This window comes from Candida tropicalis, assembly GCF_000006335.3.
Source record: "Candida tropicalis MYA-3404 genomic scaffold supercont3.7, whole genome shotgun sequence".
Lineage (NCBI taxonomy): Eukaryota > Fungi > Ascomycota > Pichiomycetes > Serinales > Debaryomycetaceae > Candida > Candida tropicalis.
In genome coordinates this window covers 538,883-556,347 of record NW_003020059.1, presented here as the reverse complement: position 1 = coordinate 556,347, position 17,465 = coordinate 538,883, and the positions used below count along the sequence as shown (strand labels likewise).

At 30.8% G+C, this 17,465-nt stretch overlaps 4 protein-coding genes across 4 annotated transcripts; 2 read left to right on the top strand and 2 right to left on the bottom strand. All coding sequences in view use genetic code 12, as the record gives it.

The window, feature by feature from the left end:
- Nucleotides 1–472: 472 nt before the first annotated feature.
- Nucleotides 473–1,840, top strand: CTRG_05066 (uncharacterized protein; the record flags this gene model as incomplete). The annotated part of the gene is made up of 1 exon (XM_002550722.1): nt 473–1,840. One exon carries the CDS (start codon nt 473–475, stop codon nt 1,838–1,840), a length of 1,368 nt encoding a protein of 455 aa, XP_002550768.1.
- On the top strand, nt 1,752–6,305 carry CTRG_05065 (uncharacterized protein; the record flags this gene model as incomplete). The annotated part of the gene is made up of 1 exon (XM_002550721.1): nt 1,752–6,305. One exon carries the CDS (start codon nt 1,752–1,754, stop codon nt 6,303–6,305), a length of 4,554 nt encoding a protein of 1,517 aa, XP_002550767.1.
- Nucleotides 6,306–6,529: 224 nt separating this feature from the next.
- On the bottom strand, nt 6,530–7,195 carry CTRG_05064 (uncharacterized protein; the record flags this gene model as incomplete). Its single annotated transcript, XM_002550720.1, has 1 exon — nt 6,530–7,195. One exon carries the CDS (start codon nt 7,193–7,195, stop codon nt 6,530–6,532), a length of 666 nt encoding a protein of 221 aa, XP_002550766.1.
- A 2,776-nt stretch (nt 7,196–9,971) lies between these two features.
- On the bottom strand, nt 9,972–11,696 carry GAC1 (protein phosphatase regulator; the record flags this gene model as incomplete). Its single annotated transcript, XM_002550719.1, has 1 exon — nt 9,972–11,696. One exon carries the CDS (start codon nt 11,694–11,696, stop codon nt 9,972–9,974), a length of 1,725 nt encoding a protein of 574 aa, XP_002550765.1.
- Nucleotides 11,697–17,465: the final 5,769 nt, after the last annotated feature.

The following is a 17,465-nucleotide window of genomic DNA, read 5'->3' as shown; positions in this document are numbered from 1 at the left end:
TCAATTCTTGGCTAGTATTTAACAGTTTGTCTATATTATGTAGCATATATTTTGTGTTCTATTATTATTCCTGATATTATTATTATTATTATTTTTTTTTTTTTTTTTTTTTTGCAATTATTTTTCATTCGGATATCTGACTAGCAATGGCACTGATACCCCAATCATAGTAATAACACGAAAAAATTACCAAAGTGGAACAGTAGTAATTGTTACAAGTGATTAATGACTTTATTTCTTTTTTCCATTAAGGTCCATATAGTTTTCTTTTTTTTTTTTTTTGGTTGTTGTCGTAATTATAATAGTCTTTATATATCCAACGTCGGAACGGCTTTTTTTTTTTTCAAATTATCATCTCTTTTTTTTGATTTTTGTTTTTTTTGAAAAGAACGAAACCTATTTCAAAGAATTCATAATCTAAAACATTCCTTTTATTTTTTTTTTTTTTTAAATTTCATAAAGTTATATATCAATGTTTTGGATATTACCAATACTACTATTAACTTTGGGGTTAACTGCAGCCAATAAAAACATTGTTATATGGCATCATACAATCACATACGATACAAAATCTTTAATTTTTGATGATGTAACCATTCTAAAAGATACATCTTGGTCTATTTTAAACAATTATCAATTTGATTATAAAAAAAAATTATTGAATGATGCATCCATGTTTATTACTAGTAAGAGTAAATCAAAACCATTGAAAGTTAGTGGTGAGCATTCACATGCAGAACTTGTCAATAATGGTGTAATTGTTTTTAATTCAAATTCTGCAACTCATGCAAGTTCATATAAATTAAGTGGTAAATCATTTGAAAATAATGGAGAAATGTATCTTTGTACTTCACTGTCGTCACATATTTCTTATACATATCTTAAAGCAAAAGCTTGGGTCAATAATGGTTTAATTGTTCTTTATAGAGATACCAGTCTTAAACATAGAGCCGAGCTTGCAACTGGTCATTCAATAGATATTAGAAATAATGGTCAAATTTGTCTTTTTAATCATATTTTTGCTCAATCTGGTAATATATTAGGTAATGGATGTATTTCAATTGATAAAGCTTCAAAAGTTGAATTGAAAACTAGTGTTTCTGCTAAAGATCAAATTTTTGTTCTTGCTCATTCAACTAGTATTCTATCTGTTCCAGGAGTTCATGAAGGTACATATAAAGTTGCTGGATTTGGTAATGGTAATATAATTTCTATTGGTCTTAAATTAGCAGGTAAAGGAAGCTTACCAGCATGGGAATATAATCAATATTCTGGTGTTTTAACCATGAGACATCTTAGTTATACCAAACATTTTCATATTGGTCAAGGTTATAGTCATGGATATTTTAGAGTTGTTTCTTGTGATACCACTAATGATGCATTAACTTATTCCGGTCCAATTCCTCAAGGATCTACAAAATCAGATAAATGTGCAATTTGTCCAGAAATTGCCCCTAAAGCTGCTGGATCTGAACCAGAAACTTATACCACTACTTATGTCACTATCATTGATGGAAAAGAAACAACAGCTGCTGCTATTGTTAATGTTGAACATAATGATGAAGGTGATGTTCATATTCATTCCATTCCAATAGGTGTGACTACTGATGCTGTAAAAGATCCATTTACTAGTGCTTTTGGAGTAGTTCATCAAGCAGGTGTTGGTGGTATCGGTATTGGAACTTCCACAACTCAAGATTCTAAACCTACTACCGTTCCTGTGAACAAACCAGGTATAAACGAAATAAATTATGCTCCAGTACCAGAAGAATGGGAATTACAACTTGAGCAACAACAACAACAACAACAACAACAGCAACAAAGGAAATATAAAACCTGATACTATTGGAAATTCCCCAAATGGAGGATCCACTACTGGAGATGGAGAAAAACCTGGATTGGACAATCAATCCAATGGAAATTCTGATAATGGAAATTCTGATAATGGAAATTCTGATAATGGAAATTCTGATAATGGAAATTCTGATAATGGAAATGGTGAAACACAGAATCTTACTGGAGATAAACCTGGTTCCGAAAACTCCTCAAATGGAAATGAAAGTTCTGGAAATTTACCAAGTGAAGGATCCGGTAATGGAAATGAAGGCTCTGATGGCTCCAATAATGGAAATGGTGATTCATCTAATACTTTAGGTGAAGAATCATATGAATCGGGAACTCAACAGAGCGGTGATTCAAATAATGGAAACACCGACTCATCCAATAATGGTGATACATTCAATAGTTTTGGAAGCTTACCAAATGGTGACTCCAGCAATGGAAATGGTGGTTCTAACAACGGTAATGAAGGTGTTAGCAACGGTAATGGAGATTCTAGTAATGGTAATGGAGACACTAACAACAATAATAGTGTCTCTAACAATGGCAACGGAGGATCATCTACTGATAATGGTGATTCAAATAATAACAATGGAAATAATGGAGCTGATAATTCATCGAATGGAAACTCCGATAAAGATAATGGAGATTCTTCAAATATCGATAGTGGAAAACCCGGAGATGACAAATTACCAAATGTTGATTCAAATAGTGAAACTGGTGATTCTAATACAAGCAGTGGAAATGAAGGTTCTGGAAATTCATCAAACGGGGAAACCAATAATGGAAATGGTGAAACCAATAATGTAAATGGTGAAACCAATAATGGAAGTGGTGAATTCTCTAATGCTAGTGGTGATAAACCTGGTTCAGACAATTCATCAAATGGAAATGAAGGTCCTGGAAATATCCCAAATGGCCAATCGTTTAATGTTTTAGGTGGTGGATTACATGGATCAGAAAGTGTTAATAATGGTGATTCAAATAATGGTAATGGTGATGTATCCAATTCTGGTAACTCTGACTCATCAAATAACAGTAATGGAGAGTACAACCAGAATAAAGAAGAATTATCCAATTATACAAATGAACCAAGTAGAACTTTTGAAGAAATATCATCTGCATCTGAAATTGAAGTTTCATCAAGTGAAGTTAATGAAAAACCTACCGGTACAGAAATCAATAATTCACAAAATGGAGAATCATCCAATAACGGAAATAATGAATCATCAAATGGAGAATCATCCAATATGAATAATGAAAACAAAGGAACTGATAATTCACAAAATGGAGATTCAAACAATGAAACTGATGATAATGAAAATAATGAAATTAATTCAAATAAAGATGGTGAGAATGAAAACACTGAAGTGGTTACTCCAACTAATTATTTAGATATTTCTGCCATTGAAACAAACTCAGAATTGGGTATTGATTTAGTATTAGATCTTTCTATGCAACTTGAATCGGCATCTGAGGTGATGATTTTCTCAGAGACAGATGCAACCATGTCTGAATTGTCTTCATCTGAAACAGAATCCTCAATTGACTATCCACCTGCCAATGAAAGTAAAGATGAATCCAAATTAGTCACAAATGAAGGTACCGAATCATTACATCATACAACCATATCTACCAATGATAATTCAGATGGTGTTGGTACAAATACACAAGATCCTGAATTTATAATGAGTTTAGAACTGGCTTCAGAATTAAATATTGGTTTAGATTCACTGGTAGAATATGAAACTGATGTTCAAGGATCATTATCATTATCACAATCATTAACTTTATCAAATCAAGGTCAACCAGTTGAATTAACTTCATCATCTTTATCTACCGATGATATGTCAGGAGTTACAACTGATGAAAAATATAAACAAACTCTTGCTGCTGGGAACCAAGAACATGTTGAACCTTCTAAAAATGAAAAAATTCCAGAATTTTCATATTCTTCAGAAGTTAGTCAGTCAGATAATGAATTCACATTCAGTTTAGAATCTGGATCTGTCATCATTATAGGATCAGATTTTTCAGAAACAACTAATTTACAAGAAGGTGAGGAAACCGGAATTGAATCAGAGATACAAATGTCTTTAGTTGAAGGTGGTAATAGTGGTAATTCTGTTGCTTCTACCACAACTGATGATCGTAATACTATTAATTTCCAAGAACCATCAGAAATTAATGTTGATGAAGAATCAATTGAAACTGGATTCAATAATAATGAAGTAAATAAAGAAACCCAAACAACTAAAGATAACAATTTCAATGGTAATCATGTTGGACCATCAACTGAAACAGATACTGAGGAAAATTATCGTCCTGGACTCTTTGGAGCTCCTCAGTTTGGTTACTCAGAAATAGTACAAGCTGGTGCTGCTGGTGCTACTACTACTACTTCTGGTGCTGGTGCTACTACTACCGCAACTGCTACTGGTGCTACCACTGCTACAGCTACTGATGAAACTGGAAATGAATTAGAATTTATATCACAAGAATCGAACAATGGAGTTGGTAACAATAATAATGCTGAGTCATCTGATAATGGAATTAATGGTTCTAATAAGTTGACAAGTAAAAATTCAGAAGAATTGGATTCTATGATTATTACAGAATTTTATTCATCAACTATTCCATCAAGTTTTGCATTTTTAGTAACTTCTAATGTTCATTTTACTAATCCAACATCTGAAGAAAGTTATTTAAACAGTCAATCATTTGATTTTTCAAATGATATTGCTCATTCTACTAGTGAAATTAAATCATTGATAGATTCTCATCATAATACTAAATTCACCCTGCTTGCTGCTGAAATTGGAATTATTCCTTCAACTACTGAGCCAATTATTAATGTTGGAGCTCAATTTGGTATCACTGATAATATGTTAACAACAACTGGAACAACTGGAACAGGAGCTACAGATGTTATTGGAGATAGTGATGATAATTCATTTGAAAATATGTCAAATGATAATCAAGAACCACATCCAACTGATTTCATTTATCCATCTGATAATTCTATTGTTGACGAGAATAATAACAGTGGTACTGTTGAAAACTTTAGTTTGTCCAATTCTGAATTAACTTCTACTTCTAATGGATTAATTCAAACTGATGATAACTCCGAAGTAACTAATTCTGATGATATGAATGGTCAATCAATGACAAGTAATTCTGTTGATCCTGAAGTTACAAATGATAAAAGTTCTACAACTAAGATATATTCTGAAAGTGATATTGAATCATTGATTAATGAAATATCCACCAAAATTAATGAATCTAAGAAATCATCATCTTTATCAACTACAGACAAATCCAAGACATCAAATAATGAAGCAAATGAAACTGAAAATTCTCTGAATGTTTCTTCTTTTGACAACCAAGAAGGTGTTATTCCATCACAACAATCATCCTCATCTGATATAGATGAATCGTCCAATACTTCAACCCTTTTTGTTTCTGTTATTGATGGTTCTGCTGTTGTTGTAGTTGGTTCAAATACACTTTTACTTTCAGTTATTGATGATGGTAAATCTAGTATTTTACCAGAACAAGAATTTATTGATCCTTCAACTATGATAATTTCAGAATCACTTGTTGCTCGTGATTCATCTTCATATGAAGATGAAGATATTTATACTACTGAAGATTTTGAATTTGAAACATTTGATAATAGTCAAAATTTTATGAGTGGGTCATATACACAAGTTGAAGGACTTATTGAATCTAAAACCCTGGAATTTATTGATAATGAAGGTGGTATTACCGACGCTGCGGAAAATTCTAATCAGTATGTCGATCAAGCTAATCCATCAATGACTACTGGTTATAACACTGGAAATGGCTCTGGAATTGGAAATGGAAATGGAAATGGAAATGGAGATGGTGATGCAACAGGCAATCCAAATGGTGTTGGTAATGGTAATCCAAATGGTAACGGCAACGCCAATGGAAATGAAAATGGTGTTGAAAATGGAAACGGAGCTAACAATGATTCTGGTTCTGGCTCAGATTCTGGTTCTGGTTCTGGTTCTGGCTCAGATTCTGGTTCTGGTTCTGGAAATGGCTCTGGAAATGGCTCTGGTTCTGGAAATGACAATAACAATACTGGTCTGATAACATCAACCGAAGCATTAGGTATAACTTCAACAATAGAATTTGAATCAGGACATTCAACAGATCTTGGAGATTCTGACAAAGAACAAGAAGAAAAAGAAGAAGAGTATTGGAATTCATCAGAATTAGCAAATAAAGATAAAATTTCAATTGATAATGAATTATTATTTGAATATGATAGTATGTGTACTATTGAAGAAGCAATTACTGTTGCTCATAATACTTGTCATCCATCTGCTTCTATATTAATTGAAATTCCAACAACTCTGACTGGTGGTGCTAATGGTAATTTAATATCTTTCATTTCTCCTGTCGTAATATTTGTTGCAATGGTTTTATTCTTATAATACAGTAATTCTTTTTTATTTTATTTGACTATTCTTTCTTTCTTTCTTTCTTATTTTTATTTTGTTTATTTTGTTTATTTGTTTGTTATAATTGTATATTCAAAACTCCTAATATAGACTTCTTTTATTATTAAAATAAATGATTTCATATCAATAGACTAAAGTAAATCAAATTAAAGTTGAATCCCAAATTATAAACCCTTCTCTCTGTTTTTGTTGTTAATTTAAACAAAGAATAATATCAATATACAAATAGCAATAACAAATGCTAAAATTAAAGTATCTCTTTTTCTTCTTGAATTAATTTTACTAATTAAAACATTTAAACCAGGTATATTTTGTAAACTACTCAATATTTGAGATTGAGCATTATTTAAATATTGACGTTGATTTAATAATTCATCTCTTGTATTAAAAGCACCTTGTAATAATCTATCAGCAATATTACCAACATTATTAATTCTTTCCAGTTCTTCTAAAATATAATCATTTCCATTAATATTTGTATTTTCTCTTTGTTTATGAACATTAATATCATTTTGAACATTAAATAATAAATTATTCTTATTTCGTTCTTCAATTATTCTATTAGTTATATTATTAAATGAAATTTTATCATCATTTAATTTTTCTTGATGTCGAGTAAATTGTTGTAATTTACTAGTACTTAAATTACTAGTTTGCATAGTTGATATTCTATTCATTTTAGAAATAACTTCATCTCTACGATTTAATAAATCTTTAATCTGTTGAATTATTAATTCTTCATCAGGTGTTGAATCTAAATTATGTTGAGTTTGAAATTGGGAATATTTCGATAATAATTGTTCAGTTTGTTTTTCTAATGATAATGCTTGTGATCTAGCCTGTGTGAATGTTTGTGATGACATTATGGAAGTAAAATTGATAGATTGATAACTATTAGATGATATTAAATACACAAGTTGTAATTATGCTGTGCTGTTCTATATTGTTTCGGTTTGGTTTGGTTTGACTTTTTTTTTTCTCTATCTCTCTCATTCTCTCCTTTTCGTTTTGGTGATTTGAGTATTCCTTTTTTTTCACACAACAAAACATAACCCATTGATAAATATGGAAAGAGATACGCCTAGTCAGACACATAGCTAATTGAGAATAAAACATCAGGTATGAATAATTAGAATAATGGAAAGATTGAATTTACCATTATTGGCTGTAGATTATTACACTAGGAATCACTGGGAGCAAACCAACAAAAAAATTCATAATTGTTTATAAAAGACACGACCAGACACGTGATATACCCAACGTGACACTACAATTTTATACTCAAGCAAATATGCAACCAAACAAAAAAATTAAAAAGTAATTTGCAATCCACCAAGTATTGTCTACATGTGACAAATGGACTTGATATATATATATATATGAACAGAGGATAATAATATCAAAGTAAGCTGTATGATTTAGGGAAGACCAGATGTGTTTTTTATCAAATGATGGGATTTATTCTGATACAATTGAAATATATAATACACTTGTTTCAAATCAATGATATTATTTCTATTCTAAGTGGGTTCAATTTTCAAAAATAAAAACATTTGAACCAATTGAATAAGTCATAAATCTATCTAATTATATCAATGAACTCTCATGTTTTTAATTTATAAATAAGCATTAAATCTCAATATGAAGATCACAATTGTCTTTGCTGTTATCATAAGATCAATCATTATTGTACTATATCCATTTTAACTTATCATCACAAAACATGTATATATATATATAGAGAGATATCCTCCACATAAACTCCAGGATTTATCGGGATTCTAATTGTTTTTTTTTTTGTTTTTGTTTCATTTGTGATACCAAACTGGATAAAATTTAATCAATTTCATCAAATTTTCATTGTTCCAATAATAAATAGATTTTTTTTTCCGGAGATTATCTAACTCCTTTAATTAGTTAATTAATTAATTAGAATATTGTTTTTTTATTTTTATTTTTGCGCTACCACAGAAACGAGATTATTGAACAAGGATTAGATTCAAGAATTGTGAGACATGATATAGCCGGATATTTCATCCGGAAAAACCCAAACAATTTATTATTGTGATCCAGAAAAAGATTACACAAACCACAATTCGGGCTTGGCATTTTACGAAAGAAAGGAAAAACCTTTCTTTTTTTTCTTTTTGGAGAATTTCCGAATGTGTACACAATAAGCAAATCATCGCCTTCATGTAGAAAGGTTTTTTTTTAAAGAAAATGAATCCGATTTACATTTAATAATTCGGAATTAGTAAAAAATTCCGATCCTTAAGATGATGATTATGATAAAGATGATTGGGTCAAAAATAATTTAAATTTAACCAACAATTCTTATTTTTTTCTTTTAAAAAAAATATAATTAAACATCCATATTCTGAAACTGAGACACAACAGAAATAAATAATTTCATAACTCTTGCTTTTCCTTTCTTGCTCCTCCGCCCCCCCTTTGTAGTAAATAAGTAAGTACAATTACATTGACGATTGTAACCAAGAGAAGTAAACCAATTAAAAAAAAAAAAAACTATAATCGCTCGATCCTTAATTGTAATACTAACCACAAAACAAAAAAATTGTATAAGATGTTATAAATGTAACATTTAATACGTCATATATTGAAATTGTTCTTTACACTGATTAATGTAATTAATATGACATGATATTAAATTAATGACAAGATCATTTAAGGTTTTTCAATTTTTTATTTGAAACGAAATTCTGACTCGATAATTTGTTAAAACAAAAATATGAAAAATTTCACCATATCGTAAATGTACATAGGCAAAGAAAATTATATATATATATATATATATATATACATATACAGATGAAGAAAAAACCACACCATTCTATTCCCGTAAATTAAATTAATTTGACCCAAAGCAAAAAATAAAAAAAAAAAAAAAAAATTAGAAATCAAATAATTTTGTCATTTTTACGTAAGTGAACCAAATTTCAAACGTACACCCCCTGATTCTCGTGACTTTCTTTCACACACTCTCCTATTGTGCAATTACTAAGTTTTCCGAACCATCCTTTCTCTCCCTCCCTCGCGCTTTTATTTGGGCGCGCCCCCTAGCGGAATTAAATTAAATTAAATTAAACTAAAGCGCCACAAAACGCGGCACCACAAACTTTTTAGTGCGTAACATTCCGGTCCCACCCCATGGGTCCGGTCTATTCACCTATTGCGCCCGTCATTGTGATCCCTTCTGGGTCGAGTTGGCTCGATCGTACGTCTAAAACATTCTCCCTCTAATCAAATCCACAGCAGCCCACTCACACCACAGAAGCGAGATCGGTTAGAATCAACTCGACTTGACTCCTCCCACCCAATCAAATTATACAACTTTTACTCTATTGGCCATATATCCTTATATTTTAATATATTTAAAAAAAAACCTGAATACTATACAAAGTAAAACTAATTAAAAATCAAAATTCAAACCCAAAAGAAGAAGAAATGTAAAAGACAATAATAATAATAATATTAAAGAAAAATAAAATTGATGTAGTTAATAATATAATAATAAACAAAAGCGATTGAATGCAATTTTTCTTTTCAATAATTTAGAAAATAAACAAAAAAAAAAAAAAAATGAATAAAAAAATGCAATTGGTAATATTTATATAAAAATCAAATATGAATTGAATCACTGAATGAATGTAATGTCGATGCAGTGGATGGTGGCAGACAAGATGCTAAAATTGGAGTATTAGGTGTAGAAGTAGATGAAGTAGATGAACTGTTACTTGTAGTTGAGTTATTGGCAAAACAATAATTGTTCAATAAATCAGTATAACTCAAACTTGAAAAATCAAGTTTGGTTGGATTGGAATTAGCAGTTGAAGATTTTGATGTGACGGTAGTAGAAACTGTATCTCTTCTATGAGAACGTTGTTGTCTCTGTGAGTATCTTTGTCTTGGAGTATTAACAATATCACTTGATGAAAATGATTTACCAAACAATGGAGGACGGACTCCAGCTGGTGAAGAAGAATCTTCAAAATTGTTGAAAACTGAAAAACTACGTTGACCAGCGGTTTTCTTGGTAGAATCTTTATGCAACATTAATTTGGAAACCAATTCATTAAATTGTGGAGAATCATCTTCCTTTTTGGATAATGAAGCTAATGTTGAAGAAACCTTTGGATGATGTGGAAGAGCTTGCTTCTTTTCAACTCTAGTCAATTTGAACTTGTAGTTGTTTCCAAAATTGTTGTCCCAATATTCATTACCATTAACTTCATATTTGATACACAATTGTAAATCAACATTGTTTGAACCATAAATCAAGTCATCCAAAGAAATTTTGAATTTAAATTGATCAATTGAATCAATTGATTTGACATAAGAAATAATTGATTGTCCACCAAACACAACACTAGTTTTCCAATTGTTCAAAGTCAATTTAACAACAATCTTCTTTTCAAATGCCAAATTCTTAACATTAACCAAACCATAAAGAAAAGTTTTACCATCGGTTTTCAAAACATATGCAGATGGCAACCAAACAATGGATTCTTTAGTGTTGACCATCTTTGGAATGTTATGAGAAGTTAATCTATATTCTCTGGAAGCAGAAGGAGCAGAAAAGGTGGTATTGGAGTGACTGTTGTTACTGCCGTTATTGGTAAATGTTTTTGGAGTTGACCAATATTCATCTTCATCTTCATCTTCAGAAGAACTTGAAGAAGCAGTAGATTTATCCCAGTTCCAATCAAAACCGGCTCTCTTTCTTGAGTGATTTCTGTTTTTAATCAAAGTGTAGACATCATCAGCGTCAAAGAAATCTGGTTCGAAATCATATGAAGGAGGTGAATGACAAGGTGAACAATTGGTTGAAGAAACAGCAGAAGGAGAATCACAACCATCAAACATTTTAACTTTGATTAATCTTGATGCAAAACGGACAGATTTTCTTGGAGTAGATGGAGCAGATTTGGATGATAATTGTGGAGTTGATAAAGAACGTTGCAATAAGCTTGATAATTTCAATGAAGATTTAACCAATTCACCAGATTTCTTACGAATTAATTTAGGTGGTAATGGGGTATATTCAGAAGGAGAAACAGGTTCATCTTGTGAAGTTATTATTGGTACTTTTGGAGGCACATAATAGTTTGGGATACTAATCTTCTTTGGTTTGGTTGTTGTTGTTGTTGTTGTTGTTGTACTAGTAGTAGTATTAGTAATGGTGGGTGTTGGAGATGGAGAAGATGTGATTTTAATGGTTGATTGTGAATCTAGGGAATCATTGGAAGAATTGTTATGTTTGAAAAATGAAGTTGATGTGTAAGATAAAGGTGAAGGTGAAACTGTGGTAGTACTAGTTTCCTTCTCTGTGATTGTAGTTGACATATTTAATGGCAATGTAATGTAAATAACAATAACTATTTAGTAGAAGTAAATCTTAGCAACTCAAAAATTAAATGAAAAAAAAAAAATTGAATTTTTTTTTGTGAGGTAGTTCCTTTGCTTAGTTTATATATGTATAGGAGCTATTATGGTTTTTTTTTTTTTTCAGATAAGATTGTTTGTGTGACTTTTTTTTTCTTTATGTAGTTTCTTTTTTTTTGTTCGCTTTTCCTGAATGGTTTGTTAACTGGAATCAAGGGAAATAGAAATAGAAACAGAAAAAAAAAATTAAACAATTAGACACAAAAATCTAGGGCGGGACTTAATGATGGAAAAAAAAAAGTTTAAACACCTAAAAATTGATTGATTAAAAAGATGACGTTGTGGTTGTAGTTGTTGTAATAGCTCTTCTTTCTCTTGAAGTTTATGTGTATATGTACAAGGAAGAAAAGAAGGCGGGATGATGGTAATAAAATATAAAACAAGTTGGTAAATAGTATGTCTTCTTCTTCTTTTTGTTCTTTTTGTTCCTTTGTGTTAGAAAAGTACAATTGAAGAATACGGAGTATGTAATATATTTGTAATAAGTGGATTAGGGGACAGAAAATGCCAGTTGTTGATGTTGTTGTTGTAGTAGTAGTAGTAGTATCAGTCTATCAATATATAATAATTCCAGAATATCCAGCACTCGGGAAGTCAATATATATATAAAAAAAACAAAGAAGATAGATATATTTGGATAGAGGATTGGTTGTAAAACAACAACTAGTTGAGGTGATATAAGTATATCTTTGTTGGTTGTCAAAATTAAAAATTGAAAATTGAAAACTAAAAAAAAGCAGTTGTAAAAAAAAACAAAATTCACTTGAAAGAAAGAAGAGGGAAATTGAAAGGGTATTTAAATAATTACATATACTTAAATCTTGTATAATATCATCTATATGTGTGTATGTAAGTGTGTATACATAATATTAGTTAATTATTTTGTTGGCTATGTGTGTGTGTGTGGGTAGAAAATTTTTTACAACAAAAATTAAATTAAATTAAGAGAAAAGAAAAGAGGAGAACAACAACAACTAACAAGGGGGGGTGTTAACCAGACTGCAGACTGCACACAAAACACAAAACACCTGACCACAAAACAGAAGAAGAATTACACAAAGCACAGCACAGCAAAGCAAAGCTAATAAAAATAATAATAAGCATTTTTTAGTCATTTCTTTAAACAAAGAAAAAGAAGAAGGGAGAGAGAAAAAGATGAAGAGACAGAAAAAATTTTTATTACTCTTATTATTATCCACACGCACACGTACTCACACACACACACACACTCTCTCTCTTTTGATGGGCTGCTAATATTTTTTACAACCCACAAGACAGCAAATTTATAACTCATAGCAAAGTAAACTTCAACAACTTGACAGTAGATCTATAGAATCCCTCGATCACTTGCTCTTTTAAGGTACATCACACACTCACACACACACGGTATATTAATAATCACTCATGGCTCATTCCCGATGGATATATTTCATGGTAGAATTCCTTAATCCTATTTCCGGTCGCACAGTATCCATCCATGATGTGCGCATGTACGTTTGCGCAAAATTGGCCCAGATCACCTCCGATTTTGTTCTTTTCTGTGTTCTCGCTCCCTCGTTCTTCTTCTTCTTCTTTTTCTATGATGAGTGTGGGAATAATAATAATAATAATAATAATAATATTAAAAACTATAATTAGTAATTTGGCAATTCATCATGAAACAAGGATATACAAACCCGAGACAGCAAATACACCCACCCACCCACTCACGCATACAGTGGTTGACACTTCTAACGCTCAACTGATAAACTCCATATTACCCTCTTGTTTTATCCCCACACAATTTTCCCCAGTATATTTGAACATCTATTGTTCTTGAATAAATTCAGTCCAATCTATTCAAGGGGGGGGGGAGGGCCGTTACAAACAAAAAACTGAAAAGAATCGTCTTTATCACATTAAAATCTATTTCTTCTCATAGTATATTAAAGAAAAATAAAACGCTAGATTATGTACGCCTGCCATCACCTGATGAAAAATCTTTTTTTTTTTTTTTTTTTTTTAAGGATCGAGAACCAGGAATTGGCTATTTTAAAGTATGCATAAATTTGGTTATATTTTTTTGTTTTTAGACTAATTTTTAGTATCTCCAGCAGATGATACGTATGACCCATGGGGCGTTAAAATTAAAAGGGAGAGAGAGTGAGTGTGATAGGGGGCGGTGGTAATAAGAGCTGCAGCAGGAAAGATAAATCTGTTCTTTTAAGATTTGACTTCGCTTGACTTAATAGAAGAATTGAATTAGTATAGTATAGATGAAGGGATATAAATCCTTAATTTTCTCTTATCGTATATCCAGGGTCGGTATTAAACGTGACAAGGGATTTTTTATTTTTTTGTATGTATGTATGTATTGGGTTGTCAATTTGCTTTTACATTATGGGTGGATGTGTCAGGTTTGGCAGCAGCACAACCTTTGATTATTGTTATTGAATATATGCATTGATGGATCATGTAGATCTTTTGCTTTCCATTTGGTATTTTATTTTAAGATAGGGGGTATTGTTTGACGGGATTCCTTTTTTAAATATTTTATGGCAGCGATCCATTTGATCTGGATTTATTATTGATGAGCCTACACGTATGCAATAACCTCAGGTTCGTAGATTGGTTAGAGGAGAAGAAAGGGAGAGAGTCAAATAATACAAAGGAATTAAAGTTTAAAATTCCAAACTCAAACTCCAAACTCAAAACTCATAGTTAAACACAGGCTTCTTATCATTACCGTGTCGGGATCTCCACACAGAATATCAGGCGGTGGAGTGATGATGGATTTTGTGAGTGATCAAATGTAATGCAGAGTCTTGCTACCGCTCTACACTTACACAAGTGGCCACAGCGGTAGGATACGTAGTGAATGTATGATTTACAGGCCAATATGTACTATCTAACTTCGTACATCTGTGAATGATTTGGGAGGTTTTGCTGGCTTGTTGAATTGATGATATTGATATCGAGTCTCTCTTTTTTTTGCAGCACCACCACCACCTCCTTGACAAAAATTAAAAATAAAAACTTCGGAAATTAAAAACATGACACAAAAGCATACAAGAAAAAGAATTCTAATTTACTGAAATGACACAAAGACACGATCACTGAATATAATGTACATAAATTTTTTTTTGTTTTAATCATCAATACTTCTTATTTTTGTTACAGAGTACACACACAATAAGAGATGAGTCTTGTAATTCTTGCGGGAATGAGATAAATGGTGTGAGATTTAATTTATGATTATTATTAGTACGATACTACTGATAACAGACAGTATTCATTACAGTACTTAGTCAAGATGACTTCATATTACATACACTAAATGTTAAATATTAAATACTAAATACTAAATACTAAGATGATGATGATTATAAATCCAAATAGTAATAGAATACTATAACAATAGATGAGTATGATTATTACACCAGACCTTTGTTATCTATCACACTGCACACACCCATACACATACACCCCCCCTGTAGGAGCTCATTATAAGGAAAAGAAAAAGAAATAGTCAATTATTGTCTTATTGCTTGTATGTACTTCTGCATTAACAGCAAGATGGGTTAAAAACCATTGGGAATTTTTTTTTTTAATCTATTGTTAACCGATTGATTCTATTAAATAGATATGTACTGTAGATAATGATGATAATGACAATTCATTGTTTTTAGTCTCTATATCTCCCTCTCCTTTCTTTTTTTGTTTTGTTTTAAAGCATATACTATATCCCTCACCCATGTTCTACACCCTCTGTGTCTTACTCTCTGAATTCCCCCTTTTTCTTTTTATCCTTATCTTGGTATTAATTCTGTATAGGAATATATCGAGCCGACGTTTATTACTCTACTACTTTCTTTCAGCCCCAGTCGTATCAAATAAATAAGCCGACTCGCTCATGGCATGGATCTGATTAGTGGTATTAATCGTACGATAAACGTTTATTATTGTCACTATTATTATTATATCCAAGGAATAATTAAGGGGCGGCAAGAGATAGAGATAGAGACAGAGATAGAGATAGAGAGAGGCAACAAGTGAGGGATTTGATTTAATCATGAATTTATTATTTTGCACCCTTCTCTTACTTCTCGTTTCCGTTTCTTCTCTCTCTTTTCTCCCCATGGGAAATTGATGATTAATTAACGATTTTAACCAATATTATATGTTCCTCGTTTGTTTCTTTACTTGCTTGAAACATTGGGACAACCATTGCATTTACAATGTTTCCTGGTTATGATAAGCTAACAGAAGAACAGTAGGGTTAAACATTATAGTTTAAATCAAATGATCTTTTGTGTAAAATACTAAAGATGAAGATAAATAATAATAATAATAAGAATAAGAATAAAATATAATCAAACGTACTTTAATATTGTATTATAGTGTGTAACTGGTGTACACCTTATTAAATTAAACCCAAATTATTTATTTTAACCCAATAGAGTTAAATTTTTCTTTCTTTTTCTTATTTCACATTTCATATTTCATATTTCATATTTCACATTTCATATTTCTTATTTCATATTTCACATTATTTTTTCATTAGTGGTTATGTATTATTTTAGACATGTAGATACATATATAATGCTTGCAGTTATAATCGTAATTTCATAGTCCATTTAATCAACCTCATAGAAAAAAAAAAACACCGAGAGATCCAGATTGAGATGAGCTAATTTCATATTCGAGAAAGACATGTAAAAAATTCACGCATATATAAACCGATTCCGAATCGTATATGTATATCTACACAAATTGAGTTTTCTTTTTCACTCTAAAAATAAACTACATAAATGTATTGGATAACTTTAAAGGAAATTATTAAAATAGAATTTTCTCTCTCTCTCTCTCTTTTAAGCTTTAGTTTTATTTTTAATCTTTTAGAATTCGAAACATGTGGGATACTTTAAAAAATTTCATTCTCGAAACTGGTGGTTAATTTCATACGTTTTTTTATTTTTATTTTTTCTTCTTCAGAAGTTTAATTCTGATTATTATTATTATTAATATTATTAACATTGTTATTATTGTTATACTCATCCTACTTAGGTTATACTCCGATTATAGTCTTTATTCCCGTACTTGTTATTTAATTTAATAGAATAGAATAGAATAGAATAGAATAGAATATAGAAAAAAAAAAGGTTTCGTGCATATGTGCACAATTGTGCTTAATTTTTGCAGTTCTTGAAACGAGAGAGTTGGTAGTGTTCTTTGTAACACTTTTCTTATTTAGCCGCCCGGCCCCACCCCACCCCGTCCCGCTAGCCACCACCACCAGCAGCACTAACAGCACCACCACCACTCTGCTCGTTAATTTATTTCTTCCCCACCTTCGTATTACATTGTGCACACCCAAAAGATTTGCAGTCTTTCTGGTTTTGTATCAGATATCAAACAACACACACACAAAATTTTTCTTTACTACTACAAGATCAATACATTTCACCATTACTGTATTTGATTATTATTATTATTATTATTATTATTATTATTATTATTATTATTGTTGTTGTTGTTGTTGCTATTATAATTGCTATTAATTATTATTTCTCGTAACTAGTCAGATCCAATGGTATTTTTTCCCACCAAATTAATATGCCACTGTACAATTCATCACACCACGCACCAACCCTTAAACGATCAACTCAACTCAACTCAACTTAACTAAAT